At 35.1% G+C, this 15,849-nt stretch overlaps 1 protein-coding gene across 2 annotated transcripts; it reads right to left on the bottom strand.

The window, feature by feature from the left end:
- Positions 1-1,416: 1,416 nt before the first annotated feature.
- mas (trypsin-like serine protease domain-containing protein masquerade) lies at positions 1,417-15,692 on the bottom strand. 2 transcript variants are annotated; one of them, XM_070111490.1, is made up of 11 exons: positions 15,474-15,692; positions 6,339-6,541; positions 6,130-6,279; positions 5,674-5,946; positions 5,453-5,614; positions 5,319-5,392; positions 4,376-5,255; positions 3,341-4,307; positions 2,562-2,760; positions 2,414-2,492; positions 1,417-2,353 (listed from the first exon to the last, which is right to left on the bottom strand). In XM_070111490.1, the coding sequence occupies exons 2-11, from the start codon at positions 6,442-6,444 to the stop codon at positions 2,031-2,033; spliced, it is 3,213 nt and encodes a 1,070-aa protein (XP_069967591.1). In that variant the 5' UTR covers positions 6,445-6,541; positions 15,474-15,692; the 3' UTR covers positions 1,417-2,030. The 2 variants fall into 2 exon arrangements, with proteins under 2 accessions (XP_069967591.1, XP_069967590.1); XM_070111489.1 differs by having other exon boundaries at positions 5,453-5,617; positions 15,474-15,691.
- Positions 15,693-15,849: the final 157 nt, after the last annotated feature.

Below are 15,849 nucleotides of genomic sequence, written 5' to 3' on the forward strand. Positions count from 1 at the left end.
TTCAATCCCTTTCGGTTTATGTTCTCGTTAAGTTTCATGAAAAATACCAATTTAATTGGATTAACTTATGTTGGCATATTCAACATGTGTTGATAGTGAACTTACGCAGAATTTTCAAATCAAAAAGGCACATGCATTGTAAAGTAGTGGAAAATTTACATTAGATATTTAAAAAATGTGTTTTTGCATTAAAAATTCAATTTCAGTTTGGTAGTTTGGGTTTAGAAGACACTGATTGTCTTTGAAAAAAAGTTAAATAAAAATAATATTTTCACAGCAGGCGACTGCTAATAATAACAGTACTTTTTAGGGACATGCCTAGTGTTAAGTTTTGAAAAAACTAATTTTTTTTTTGTTTTTGCATATTTCGATAGTTCTTTAACAATACCATATTAAAATTTTAAAGGGCAAGTCGAGTATAATTTTTCATATATCGTTAGCTTATACCTTTAAAAATACCATACTAAAATTTTAAGAGGCATGTCTAATATGAAATTTAAAAAAATCGATTTTTTTAATATTTCGATAGCTTATACTTGTAGCTGCTTAATTCAATCAATTTAATTAGTTTATCTTCAAACGCGTTCTTCTCGAAAGAGTATTTTTCGAATAAGCTGCAGTGATAACTCGAAGACATCATCCGATTACCATAAACTTTTTTGCTGCCTGTTCTCTATACATATAAAGCTACATACAATGACCTATCGGTCTTTTGATCTGATCAAAAATCGAGTTTAAGCAGTCAAAAATGTTGGTTAATATTAAATTTTCTTTAAACGCTGCCATGTAGTAAATTTTATTTTATTTTTTCGACCGTAGTCGGGACAATATCATTTTTTTAAGGTTTCATTCACGGAGTAGGCCGGAATCACTGCAGCAGCATAGAGCATTTTTTAGCGCCATTAGAGATCGCGTGTAACACAAAAATACTTAATATTTTTTAAACATTAACCATGATCCAATTGACACAGCATTTTTTTTAAATTACTAAAAATCGCCGGTTTTTAAGCTGTCACAATAGGTATGCCCCTTAATTCAATAATGCTGAATGTTAGTATTCTTTAATAATATTTCATCAATTTAACTGGAGCTCCACGAATAATGGGCCAAAGGAAGGCCAGAACATTTTTTCTGTCGAGAAGGAAAGATTAGAATAAAGAAAAACATAAAGATAGTTTCAATAATAAAACTAGAATGAATTAGAGAAAAGTTATCAAAAGCCAAATAAGGCGGAGAAGCTTCAATAAATAGTCAATACATTTTAGAAAAGTAAATTTTATTTTTTTTTGCTAAAATCGCTCCTCTTTTTGAAACTACATTTATTATAAAAGTATTTGATGTTTTGATGTATGTAGTTCTGTGGATGGTCTAAGGGGTTGTATCTACTTGAAAGTTTTCAAAAATGTGACATAATAGTTTTTTAAATTTAAATGTGTACTTTATTAAGCAAATTTATATGCAATCATACGAAAAAATGAGCTTAAATTATGTACAAATTGTATTAAACATACATAGTTATGTATAAATGGAAATGCTTGTAAAACTAATATCGTTGCTTTGCAGTTAAATTTTTGAAATTTGTTCATAAATACTACACAACCAAACACATAAGTAACTGTACGTATGTAAGTACTTGTATGTGTGTTGGCGTGTGAATATTCGTAACATTATATCATATTAATAGTAAACAGTTCATGACACTTACACTAAAGATTAAATCTAAATATATGTATATAGTATGTAAGTATGTCTATGTAGAAATACATAAGAATTAAATAGTTTACTATTTAATATAAATTTTTATGGATCAACAGTCAAAAATATGTGTGTAATTTTAAACTTAAATGAACCACACATTCGTAGAGCACTCGAGCAGATCCGCGGAGAGCAATCTACAAGTGCGTGGGTTCGAGCTACTCATACATTCATTATAAAATAAATACTCAATTATTTACTATTTTATGTCTAAACTTTATGTTTCAAATTTCATGTTACGCGCCGTCCTTTTGTTCCATTTCAAACTTATATGACTATAAATTATTAACGCTGATTATTTGATTGATCCAGCCGATGAAGGAGGAGACCTTTACATAAACACCCGGCACATCTACGCGTCCACAGCCGAAGCCCCACGACACCAGACCAGCCAGTTCAAAGAAGCCATCATCTTGGCATACCAATGGACCGCCACCGTCTCCTTGGCAGGCATCGTTACCCTCTTCACCGCCGGCGCAGAAGCTTGAGGCGGGCAGAATAAATATTTTCTCGGTGACCGCATTGACCTTGCGTATACACTCTGCATCGCTCACAATTGGTATCTCAGCTTCACGCACGCGCAGCGGAATCGGACCGGCTGTGTGTGGAGAGTTTGAGAAAAAATGTTTGTACGCAATCGAGAGACAATTTTACATACCTTCACCCATATAACCGTAACCGGTGACCGTGCAACGTTTTCCGGCAGCATGATTGACTCCACGCGCTGGCAAGCAGACCTATCGAAAGCGACAGAAGTTCAAATATTAGCATTAAATGTCTGCTTAACGGTATAGTTTTATACTCACCAAGCATACACCATCTCGTAGCTCTGCTTGTCCGTGTAATTTCAGAAGAGCTATATCGTTATCCAGTGTCTGACTGTTGTGATTGTGATGTATGTATGTGGTGGCGACTCGTAAGGTCTGCGCACCAGGGCTACCGTATTTACGCGTCAGATCATAGTCGCCAACTCGGACGTAAATGGCGTCACCAGAGCGTACGATACTTAAACGAAAAAGAGAACCAGAATAATATGAGTAAACAGAGTAAATAGTATATAGAAGAAAATACGTTAAGGGTAATGTAAAAACTCGACGTACTCAGATGGAGTTTTTAGTATAGAAAACCCTTGAGCTGTTAACCGGCCTTTGATTTGAGTTTTTGAGGACACCTGATTTAGAGACTTAGAGAACCACAATTAAATCAAGAATTCTTTGATGCCTAAATCCGTATGAAGCTAGTGACAGAGAGTCCACAAAGAAGATATATACTTTTTTTATGAGAATAGCTATGCAAAGAATTTCTTCGCTAACTGAGCCATCTTGGCTCTCTATAAGCTTTTTGATTTGAGAGTTTGGAAACGAATCTTTTTGCGGCGAAGGTAATCTCACGAGTTCATGCTCTTAATAATATTTTCGCTATTTATCTCATTTCTACAGATTTTCTGACTGATGAGCATGGCTACATCGACTCAGCTGATCATTTATATACAAATATACTTTCTAGGGTATCTGACGTTTCCTGTTGGGTGTTAAAAACTTCGTGGCAAACTTAATATACTCTGTTCAGGGTATAAAAAACTTACTTTGTGACACAATGTGCCGCCGTCAACACCCATTGCGTACCGATCAGAGCGGCTCCACACAAATACTGATTCAGCGAGTTGATCAGGGCCACTTGCCAACACCATTCGCCATTGTCGCCATCCTCACCGCCAACAACACGCGCACGCCGCCTCGAGACATTGTAATTCATCGGATATACTGGCTCACCGACCACCGAATGGCGGTAACGGCTTTGTACAGCTGCCGCCGAAATCGGCTGATGCTCATGGTATGAACGCAGCTGGTTCGCATCCGGCCACTCATCACCCGGTATCAGATCATTGTGTATTTGTATGGGCACAATTGCTGAACCTAATATGAGGCGTTCATTTGATTTGTTTAATTGCAATTGTGGCGTATACACCTGGTCTAGCTGACGCGAGGAACGTTGTACACCATACATGGCGCGTGCATATGAGACCAACGAGAGGGCCGGCGATGAACGCGAACGGCCACTGCGTAGTGTGCCTTTGACGCCGCAAACATATTTTGAGTAGACATGCGGACGTGGTGTTGTGGTGGTAGTCGTGGTAGTGGTCGTTGTGGTAGTGGGTGGTAGTGCCGGTGCTGGTGGCGGTGGTGGTGGTAGATGCGATTGCTGTTGAGGCATTAAGGCTGCGCCGTAATGAGAGTAATCATATGTGGGTTGTTGTGGTTGAGATTGATGTTGCTGTTGCAATATTTGTGGAGGCGGCGGTGGTGGATAGTGAAGATGTGGTTGTGGCGGTTGTGTAACCATGTAATGTGGTGGTGGTGGAGGCTGAGGATATGATGGCTGCAGTGGATATGGTTGTGGTACGCCAGCCATTGGTGGTGGCGGTGGATAGTTTGCGTAAAGTGTATCATTGCGTGTCTGGAATTGTTGTTTCTCGAGTATGCGACTCTTGGGTGCGCAGCAAATCTGGCCGGAACGTTTGCACTTGAATAGATCGGTCATCTCGGCGTTTTCTATGGATGAAGAGAGAAAATTTGTGTTATTTGAGATTGCGAAAGTGCAGAGTATTTCTGAAACTTACTGAAGCACGTGAAGCTGAGCAATGGTACAATGCAGGATCCTGGACATTCCTCACGTGGATCGGGTAATGGTGTGCTGGGTACAACATAAGGCTGGGTAGCTGTTGGGCTAGGTGGTGGCGTTGCAGGGCGTCTATTTTGCGGTGGTGGCTTTGGTGGCGAAGCGCTATTGTCACAGCATACTGAACCCTTGGCGCATGTAGTTGGTGTATTGATGAGCACCGATGGACGCTCGCAAAAGGCAGCCATTATATTAAGTAAGCAAAAGCCGGGACAACGTGGTACTGGTGGCGGTGTCTGTGGTGCTGGCTGACTGCTTGTGCCACCGAGTGTATTCTCGGCGAATGAAAGTATTTGTGAGAAGAAATCATTGCCCCCTCCGACAGCTTGTAATAACGGTGGCGCAGCTTGTGACGGTGCAGCTGGCTTCGCTGCCGGTCGTTGTTGTGGCTTTGCAATTTTCGTTGCCGGTTTGGTTGGTGTCACCTTGGTCGACTGCAATGCTGGAGTGGCCTCTGAGGCAACACCGGTAACACAACAGCTACCCTCACCGGGACAGAAGGCCTCCGAGTCAATATCATCACAAAAAATGGCGAATATGCCATTCATGCATTCACCTTCGCACTCCTTCAGCGTTTGACCATTTGGGTTATCCGCTTTATCATTAGCATCGTTGTTGGCGTCATCTTGCGTTTCCGCATCATCGTCCTCCACTTCCTGCTCTTCATCGGCGGGATCTTCGGTCGTGGTAGTGGTTGTAGTGGATGGCGCCTTCTTGTGCTTCACCGGTTTGTTGGCATTGACATTGCTACTGATTTTGGTGCGCGCCGGTTCGGCGGTGGTGCTGGTCGTACTTGTTGTCGTCGCAGCCGAAGTTGTTGTCTGGCGAATGGTGTAAGAAAACTTATTATTGGGATATTTGGTAATTCAACCATTTTCGCTAACCTTTGTTGTTGTTTGCTTGATAACGGCATTTGTCTTGTTTTTGTGTTGCATGTTGTTCAGATTCGTCAAGTGCTCTAGAAACATAAAAGAAATGCGTTAATTTGACGCTTATATTCGCAAAGAAGCACACTTACTGGCTGGCACATAGATATCCTTCGGCAGTTTAGCGTTCGCGTAATCGTTCAATGAGACACAACACTTCGTGCCCGAAGCGCACAGCCCGTTTGTCGTTAAGTAGGCCTCGCAGTATTCAGCAATGCGATCGGCCACACAAACACCCGTGCAATTTTGTACTGCTGCTATAAATTAGAATTAATTACGGTTAAAATTACTCAAGATTTTATTGGAAGTTTACCTTTTACGCCATCAGTATTGTTCGCATCTTTTTCTGTACCCTTTTTGGGCGCCAAAGTGCTGGTTGTAGTCGGTTTCTTGGTGGTTGTGGTTTTTTTGGTTGTTGTTGTTGTAGTTGTGGTTGTGGTTGGTCGCTTGGAAGTGGTTTTCGGTTTCGGCGTCGTGGTAGTTGTAACTTTAGTTGTTGTAGTGGTTGGACGCTTTGTTGTACTAGTGGTTGTGGTTGTGGTCGTTGTTGTAGTTGTACTGGTATGTGCCGAAGTGATATTTTTACCTACAAAATTTATTAATATATTGTTATTAGGACACATTTTTAAACCTAGGAATCTCCCAGAGAATTCCTTGGGAAAAGCTCTAATTTTTGTGTGTGTTGATTGTAACTCACAAAAAAAAGAAGAAATCTTATTGGTCTGATAAACTTTAGATTTGCCGAATACGATTCTCGCACTCTACTTACCCTGTGCACTTTCAATACAGCACTTCATACTAGGCGAGGGACATGGGATATCATCCAGCACTTCATAACAGATGAGTGTGGCTAGCGTGTGTACACAAACACCGGGGCAATCCTTCGAATCAGCGGTACTTGTTATGGTATCCAAGAGACCTGTGACAAGTAGTTAAAAGTTTGAAACTTACTTTTTAAAAAATCTAGTTACTACTAACCCGATAGAAAACTTCCTGCCAAAGAATCATCTTGGCTGTGTATTCCAAACGGTAAATTAAGCAGCGTCAAACAGACCACTATAGTGGTCTTTAAATTTAAATCCATTTTGGAATATCGTAGACTTGTGGCAAACGCAAAAGAAATTTCTGATCTGGATGTGCTATATAAACGCCTGTCAGGCGTACATCAGTTATATGTATATCTGAAGAGAAGAAGAAGAAATATGAATTAGAACTCTGAAAATATTAAATAGGTGTTTGGAATTCTGAGATGAGACTTTAAAGTTTCAAGTATCAAAAACAAAAAACATTTCTTCTCTTATATTATATTAGATTTTGAAGTTATACATATGTAAATCAAAAAATAATGGGAAATCGGCCCAATATCTTGTTAAATTCAAGATGATTTATATATAATATAATTTGATCACAGCAACTGTTTTCTGCCGAAGTAAAATCTAAAAACATAAACAAAAGTTTTTCTAATGATCATTACTTTTAGACTGGTAGAATCCAGCCAGTAAATATATTTCTAATATGAAAAAGCTTCTCAAATAGGCTGATTCCTTAAATTAGCTTAAAACTAGTACTGCCCAAGTACGCTATGCTTTAATAATGATACTTTGGTGAAATTTGGCTAGGGTCTCTCAAATTTCTACTCAATCTCAACCATCATGTGGATTGTGAGAACTCGTTGTTCCAAATCTACTAGGATCTGATTAATGCTCTAGAAGACCGGTGGAGCTCGTCATTGTAGCGGATTTTTCAATGTTTAAAAGTCCCTATTAAAACGGAGCAATGATTTTTTTACCGATTCTGCAATTCTCGCTCACACTGCTTCTTTTGAATTCATTACGAAAAACTTATCAATGATTGTATAGCAACAGACCTGGCATTCAGTACTATTATATATGTACATATATAAAAGTGCTTTTACCATCTATCAGCGGTTTCCGGCTATTTAAAGAAACTATTAAAAAAAAAATGTAGAACAGACCATTTTTGGTAGTTGCATGAATGAAAGTTCGGTATGCAAATATACATGTAAATATATGGTATATTTACATATGTAAATGTGGGTATATCCAGCAAAGGCAAACCAAAAATAATTCACACCTGCCTGTGCGAACTTTCATTTTATATTATAAAATTTGTTGTATTTAAGTTTTCCTTAATAGCCACCGGTACTACCGCTTTTGGACATAGCACACAGTATCAAAGCGCGATTTTTATGGCTAACACTAGCATTCTTAAATACCCAAAAGTATTTACATATGTACATGTGTATAAAACTTAGCTTTCTTCTTATTGTTTTGAATTGCTAGTCTTGCTACAATTTTACGAGTAAAATATTGACAAATTAACACTTAGCATATAACTGTAATTTTTATGACTTTAGTACTATGTAAATTAAAAGTTTTAGGTAGTTGGCATTTTAAGGCAAAGAAGAATGTTTGAGAATCTTCAAAGATTTCTATTTTTCTGATTTAGGGTTCTAATACGAATTTAAGGGCTACAGATTGAGCTCAGTGACGAATCAATCCCATATTCGGAGTATCTCAAGACGTTTTTTGTGGCTTTGAAATACGAAAATGGTTTGTTGCATAGTGCCGAGTTAGAGTTTGCAGTCGAATATTGTGATTTTCGGCAATGAAATCATATAAACTCCATATGATCACTGTAACGCTCCAAACCTCGACTGACATTTATTGTAGTGTTCATAAAATTTTTGAAAACAAATTCAATTTGCTGAAACTTAGTAAAAGTAGAACAAGAAAGAACTGTACGATTAACGGTTTTACCTCGGTTCTAAAGAAGATATTGCTAGATAAGCTCAAGACAATACTAAAAACTCCATATTAAAAGAGCTTCTAGGATCGAGAGTACTTGAGGCAAGAAGTATAGCAAATATGCTGTAGCATTACTTTATAGCTTGTAGGAGACATAATACATATTAATAAATAAATCAACAAATATTTTTCGAATTAAATTAAAACTAGCTGGCCTTTTACATACAAAACTCAAATGTAGAGACCTATTAACATGTTAGTGGCGCATAAAATGAAAGTACACTAAACTTTTCGAATATTCCTCACAAAGTGTTAAAAAATGTTTCCATTATTTTTATTTTTCTTGAGGTCGACGAAGTGACGAACAAACAACGGCAGCTTGTCGTTTAACTACGATTATTTATTTGATCACGCTTCACTTTCGCTATGAATGAAATGGAAATGAACATTTCATTAAAAGCGATATTGGACTATGTATTGGGAATAGGCAGAGGAAGATGGGTAAAAACATAAAGAGAACATGCGGCAAGTCCATACTCTTTAAACAAAAATGCATGTGAGTAATTGTGTATGTACAAGTATGCATACATTTACCACAACAACAATTAATTTAAGTTTTACGCCACTTTAATTTGTAAGTCTGGCTTATCAGTCGCTTCCTGCAATGATTGCCAAATGGTTTTGTTTTACGACATTGAGTGTTGTTGGCAGCGCAAGCCAAATATTTCTTTACAAATAATGATTTAATTAAATGCATTTATATTTGGTGAGAAGTAAATATAATTATATATATATATATGTCAATATGCCTTAGATATATATAATTATATAATTATATTATATATACAATATTGCCTTAGATATATATTGCTCTACTTCTTAATCTGTGCGACTTTATTTAAGTGTCCTCTCTTTTCTCTCTAAATGATAGTATTTGCTCAAAAGTATATGATGACCAACCAACTTACATTTAAAATTTTTGTAAAAACACGTCCCTTCTCTGCATCTGAGATTCCTTCTCTGAGGCTTGAGCAATTTTAACTACAATTATCGAGATTGTTCTTCTAGTTATTGCTGTAGTTGAAATACAAAGTATTTAATAAAGAAGCAAAGAAGATACCAACTATTAGCCTCTATACGATAAACGGTATTTTGTAACTAAAACAAGAAAAAATGTTTACTTCGGTTGCACGAAAGCTGGAAAATCTTTCACAAATATGGCAAATGGCAGCTATATTCGATATCGGCTTTTGCAACAAATGAGCAGTTTTTTGTTGAGAAAAGAAGTGTGCAAAATTTTAGATTGATATCTCAAAAACTGAGGGACTAGACGCCAACTGTAATATTGCTTCGATTTTATTATTTTCCAAAACAATTTATGTGGCCAACTTTGCCATTCTGCATTTTTTTTAAGGTAGTTTTTTTTTAATGAATATTTGGTATTAATAATGTTTTTTATAGAGAGGCGTAATAAATTACATTGATTTCACAATGACCTAAGGGGTTAGACCAATCTAGGATGCTCAAATCATTTATTTTTTTGCCATAAAGTACACTTAAGGATCATAAATAAAAACATTATATAGCTGGTAGAATACTGAAAATTTTTTTTTCGTTTCCTATTCGCTATTGCGACGAAGCGTTTGTTTCGGTTAGCTTCAGCTTGTAAAATTTTTGACGCATTTTTCCCGAATATATATTTTTCAAATCGTCCGGCGGTGGTTATACAGAGACTATCGCACGTATTGATTTTAAATCGTAAAAAAAACGCCATTTTGCAAAAAATGTCTATACTTTCTTATAAGCAAGTTGTAAGTTGTTAAAATTCATAGAATCGCCGTCACTAGTAAAAGACCTCTTGAAAAGGATGATTACAAAGTTTTGCGAAGCTAAAATTTATAATAGAACCGCCGCCGTGTTTAGCTAAGGATTCAATGATTGATATTGTGTATACACTTTGGTAGTAGTATTTTTCTGCTTCTGAGATACTTTAGAAATTGTCAACGTGTACCGGAAGTAAAATTTTTTGAGTTAATTACTTGTACTATGATTTTCAGTACTAATGATTTTTAGTTCTGATATATCGAGTAATACCAGCCGCAAGCGTAAAGATTCCGGCATTGAAATATCTACATTAACCTTTTAATTATACTTAAAAAAGCGCTAGGTTATTATGAATACCCTCCATAAAATTATTCTACAATTTTCCAGCTAATTTCAAGATTTTAAGTCTATACATATAGTATAAATAAAATGTTTAAATTTTCACTTAAGCCGCTTTAGAAAGAAAGCTCTCCACTTCGTTCGTTCGTTTATTGAGATTGCAGCAAACCTGTTCGTTCGCCTACTCAAAGTCGTGCAGCTTTATAGGAAATTTCAAATTCTTATATTTCTAACATATCAACCTAAATACATACAAATTATGTGCTATCAATCCACGAACAACAACAACAAATTAGTTGCCAACGAAGGCGTTGTTGTCGCTGGCTTGGTCTTGCTGTGGCCATTGTCTATTCGGGACTGGTGTGTAAGTTGTGCGGTTTTATGTTTCTAATTTATAGTTTTGCGCCAACATTCCGGCATGAAATCAAGACGCGTAACTTAAAAAATGGAACAGACCGAAAGAATTCAGACAGCAATAGCGTGGGGTACGCCAAAATAACAAAAAAAAAAAAGCTAAAGACAAACACCCATGAGTTAATAAATGTCTGTTCAGAAATATGTATGCTTTCTGATGCTTTTCTCATGGATCAGCGCTGTTTCTTTGTTGGTCGCCACACGATACCTGCTGCATTGCTACTGGCATTGTCGCGCATGTCGTGACTCCAGCCGAAGCCAAGCTCAATTAGCATGCAAGCTGTGATGCTGTACAGGTGTGTATGTGTCCCTGTGTGTGTGTGTGTGTTTATGACGCCGCAAGTGGCTTGCGGTAACAATAACAGAGCAACAAGTGCAGAGCAGTATAAAGCAAAAGATACACTTCCCCTCAGATGCACACACCCATGATGGTATACCATAAGAAACACAATGGATGTTCTTGGAAATGCGGCTTAAGAAGCCGTTTCGAGTATTATGGGTCAAAGCTTTGTCAGCCAGTTGATGAAGATGAGCAACAGTTGCGAGGATCACTACAAGATCAACAATATCAATAAATCAACAATTACGTCGAAACACGTTTTGTTGGCGCTTTTTTCACCAATCGCTTATCACTCCATTAATCAAAATAATATTTGCTTTTTTTTTAAGAATTTCGTTGATGTGTCGTCGTTTGTATTATGTCATTAGTCAGTCAGTAAATCGTAGTGATCATGATCATTATCTATAAAAACGTTCGGAATCTTTCTTGTTGTCTCTGACGCTTCGTGTATATTATTTACATTAAACGATCGCTCATACACACACCCACATATATAAAGCGCTCGTTCTGTATTGCATATTTCGTATGGTAATCTCTTGAGTAGCACCGTTACCTATGACGACACTGACACACATTTCGTGCGGCTACAATTCACAAAGCTTTTATGAGTATACTGAACCTAAACGCCCGCTAAACAGGGTGATTCATCGAATATATACTTTCACTTCGATATTGTTGAATGATCTGTCATATAATATTTAAGTGTATTGTTGTAATGTCTTCCCCGAAGTGATTTAAAAATATTCTCCTCGATTTATGTTTCGTAATATCCTTTACTGCTCTTAGGACTCAAATCAGCAGCACTTTTTCTTAGTATAGAGTAATATTTAGATTCGATAGCAGATTAGTTCGCCAGAGTTTCTGAGTGGATTTAATTGAGTTAGTTGAAAAGAAAAATATTACAATTAATAATTTAGCGAGACGATCACTTAAGGGGTTATATCCACATGTGAATTTCCAAAACTCCATTTTTTGTTCTCATATATATCAACTGTAGATATACTATTTTGATATGAGCGTATTTGTTTGATTTTTTTGAAACGCGGTTTTCTCGAAACGTTGGTTTTCAGAGTCGGTGAGGACAGTTTTTCCAATCAAGACCAATCGATTTGAAATTTTTACAGGACCTTCTGAGATATATTTGTCAGAAAATGATTGCAGGAATACGAGTTTTGATAATAATTTCGATTTTTTATGCCACTCTGAAGTGTAAGTTGTTTCACAAAAATAGACTTTTTTGGCAAGCCGCCATTTTTTCAAAAATCTAAATTTTGACAAGTACCTGCATTCATCTTTAGTTATAATATTTTTTTTTTGTTTTTGGATTTAAGATAATTTTAAACAGAAAAATCGTCCGCACTGCCAGACACCTTTTTTCGGAGCTCCTCCGGGAGATCCGCTATGGGATCAAGGGAATCCAAAATTTGTCAAAATAAATCTCCGATTATTAAAGTACATTAAAATCTGCAAATGTACAGTGTTTTTATATATTTATTAATTAAAATGTATCTTCAAAAAACAATCACGAAAAGCTTGTTTTTTCTAATTTGGAAGTGGATATAAGCACTTAACTAAGCTAATTTGAAAGAAATATTACAATCTAACTTCGCTAGGCTTTCTCGATCACTTAAAGCAATCAATAAAGTTGTACCACCAAAGTACACTGTGCCACAATTGCGACAACAACATAATCCCTTTAATTCAAAGTATGCCACTAAACTTATATTGTTCTAATTCGGTTAGTGAAATTTCTAGCAAGAACCGAATATAGCATAAACGTTTTCAATTACTTTACGTGATCAGAATTTGGTCAAAACATACTTACTTACGTACATACATATGCCTCTAAGTATACATATATATGAGAATAATGGCACACATACATACATACTTACATACCAATAAGCAGTATATATGTGCGCTTCTTCAATTAATTACTTTAACATAGATTATGGACAACAGGTAGCAGACACAGTAGGTAGTATTCGGACTAATTGAAATGAAACTGTCACCGGCGTATTTGCGCATGCGCGTTAGCAACATACCACAGCGCCGCTCATGCCCCACCTTTTCACCACGCAAGTAACATAAGCACATACTTTTGTAAACATATTTGTGCACATGGATAGAAGTATGTCTCTATGTGTGTACGTATGTATGTGTGTGACAGGCACATTTGCACAATTGCCGTGAGTTGCCGTCGCACAGAAGAGTTCAGTACGCGCGCGAAAGTGTGTCAGAGCCACTAGCTAACTGGCGAGCCAGAAGTAATAAACAACAACAAAATAAAAAAAATGAAAATAAAGTAAATAAAAATCAAATAAGTATGTGTACATATGCATATACATATACCAGTATGTATATTGATAAAGAGGAAAAAAGTCAGTTTATAAATGGGAAAAGAAAATATTGTATGCACAAGTATAAAGACGGTTATTGTAATTGTTGTTGTTTTAGTTATTGATTTTAATTTTTTTTTTGTAATTTTTGTATTTCATTTTGCATTTCTGATTTTGGCGGCGTTCTGGTTTTGGGTGACAAGCAGTGAATTCCTGCAGCGTAATTTAGCTTCAAGGGATTGCCGAAAAGCAGAATATATGTATATGTACAATAAGTACAAGTTAAAAAGAAATGATATATATACTTACTTATGTATATATCATACGATTTTATTTTATTTAGATTTCAAAGTATTTCTTTGTTGCTTAAATTATGCTTAATGAACCCTAAAATTAAAAAAAAAAATTAATTCCAGATTTCAGAAAATTACTGATAGAATATGGAGGCTTTTATACTTTTTTAAATTCAAAATGTTTTTAAAATGAATAAAGTTTAGAATATTTATATTTCTATAAAAACTCTAAATAAAGCCTACAAGTTAAAAATAATATATTTGATTGTAAAATTTAGTTTTAGATTTCGGAAAATTAATGTCAGAAAAATGACGTTTTTAATTATGCGTTAAAAATTTTTTTTTAAATCCTAAAATTTCAAATTTTGAAGTTAGTTTTTTTAATAAATTTAATATTATTCTTTTGAGTATTTTTACAGCAATTTCTAAGGCATATATTCACTTGAGATACATACAAATACATATATATGTATATTTTAATTTGTATTATATAAAAGAGAAAATACCTTTCGAAAAAAGTATTGAAACTTTTTGTTGTTGTAGTTTGGTTTAAAAGCCCCTAATAATTATTTCTTATTTATTATTTTTTTTATTAATATTATTTAATTTTTTATTTCAATAACGTACCTTTTAACTGGTAGTTATACCTATATGCACATACATACATACATATATACATATACTATTATCGATACTCATCTAATTCAAATCTCTTATAAGTTTCACATTTTCCGAAGCTAAATTCTGTTTTGGTATTTATTTTTCAATATTCTAAGAAATACATATGTAAAGCAAAAATAATTTGAAGATCAAATTTTTCAAATAACATAGTCATATCTGAAAAAATTCGTTTTGCTTATTAATTCCTTTTTTCTGGTTAGCATGGTCATAGTTTTCAGTTAGTTCAAGTTTAGTCAAGTATTAATTTGTGTAACCTTCCTACCTCTAACGAAAAATAGTTTCTTAAAATAAGTTAATAAAAAAATTATAAACATTTTAATTCGAAATTATTCAATTAAATTTCCTGTATGAATAATGGTTTAGCTCAGTTTTACAATGCTCAAATGTCAAAATACAAAAGTAAGAATAGTAGTAAGACAAATATTTTTTTTTTATGGAACATCGAAAATTAGAAACAGGTATCTTTAAATACTAACATTAAAAGCTTCAATTTTAACAGGCTTATTTTTTATATTCATTAAAGTTTTTAGCCCAATTTTTAATAAAAATAAAAAATGAAATAAAAAATAAAAATGCCACATGCTAATATATATATAATTTGTAATTCGCTCCCTATTTTAATCACGAAATTTTTTTTGGAAATTTTTAATTTAGTATTAATGTATATAATGATCAATAGATCGCTTTAAAAAACGTTTTCTTAATTCCTTTTTTAATTGCTTGCTTCCATTTTTCAGCATTGATTGTGATTTAAATTTTTGTTTCATACTTTCCATATGAAATTTCACAATATTTTGCAATTTTCATTAAAGCTGTTTATGCACTCTGTAAAAATTTTTATAAAACACACTGGAGTTGTCAAACAAATTTATTTTGCTGTCAATCAGTTACACACTCTTGCCACTTTCCACTTGTTCTTCTAACGGTATTACGCATATTTCTACAATCAAGTCATTAACAAGTCGAAACTGACACTGACCAGCAGCAGGCAGCAGTCAGCAGCCAGGAAACCGGAAATTATAATTTAACACACAAACATACACACACACTTGTTATATCGCTGCATATATGCGTTTGTGACATTTAAAATTTATATTTTCTTTATATTCATATACCTTCACTCCAAACCACAATGGTTTTATTCCTTTTAGTTTTAAACAAATTTAATTCCTTGCTGAATACAGCAATAATTTCACTGCACTTCTTCTTTAAGCCAATTGCGTTTTTGTTTTTTCGCTTTCTAATTATTTCAATGAGGCTGGCGAAATGCCGCGATGCAAATTGAAACTTGTCTGCTCCGCCCGATTGCCCAACGCAAACTGAATTGTCCAGCAGCGACAAGTGGACGACAAAGACCAGAAATTCACACGCAACAGTTAAGCCACCAAGATCTGTAATCGGCCAGCAGAGTGGCAGCGGTAACAGCAACAGTGACAGCAAAGAAGAGAATTTCTACATTATCTAGACAATTTTCTTCTTTCACACTTGCCG

This window comes from Bactrocera oleae, chromosome 6 (genome assembly GCF_042242935.1).
Source record: "Bactrocera oleae isolate idBacOlea1 chromosome 6, idBacOlea1, whole genome shotgun sequence".
Taxonomy (NCBI): Eukaryota; Metazoa; Arthropoda; class Insecta; order Diptera; family Tephritidae; genus Bactrocera; species Bactrocera oleae.

Bases quoted from the DNA above. Each gene is read 5' to 3' on its own strand.
- mas (XM_070111489.1), bottom strand. From the start codon at position 6,444: ATGGATTTAAATTTAAAGACCACTATAGTGGTCTGTTTGACGCTGCTT. The intron at 6,280-6,338 runs GTTAGTAGTAAC...TACTTGTCACAG, and splicing joins GGCAGGAAGTTTTCTATCGG to GTCTCTTGGATACCATAACA. The intron at 5,256-5,318 runs GTTAGCGAAAAT...ACCATTCGCCAG, and splicing joins TCAAGCAAACAACAACAAAG to ACAACAACTTCGGCTGCGAC.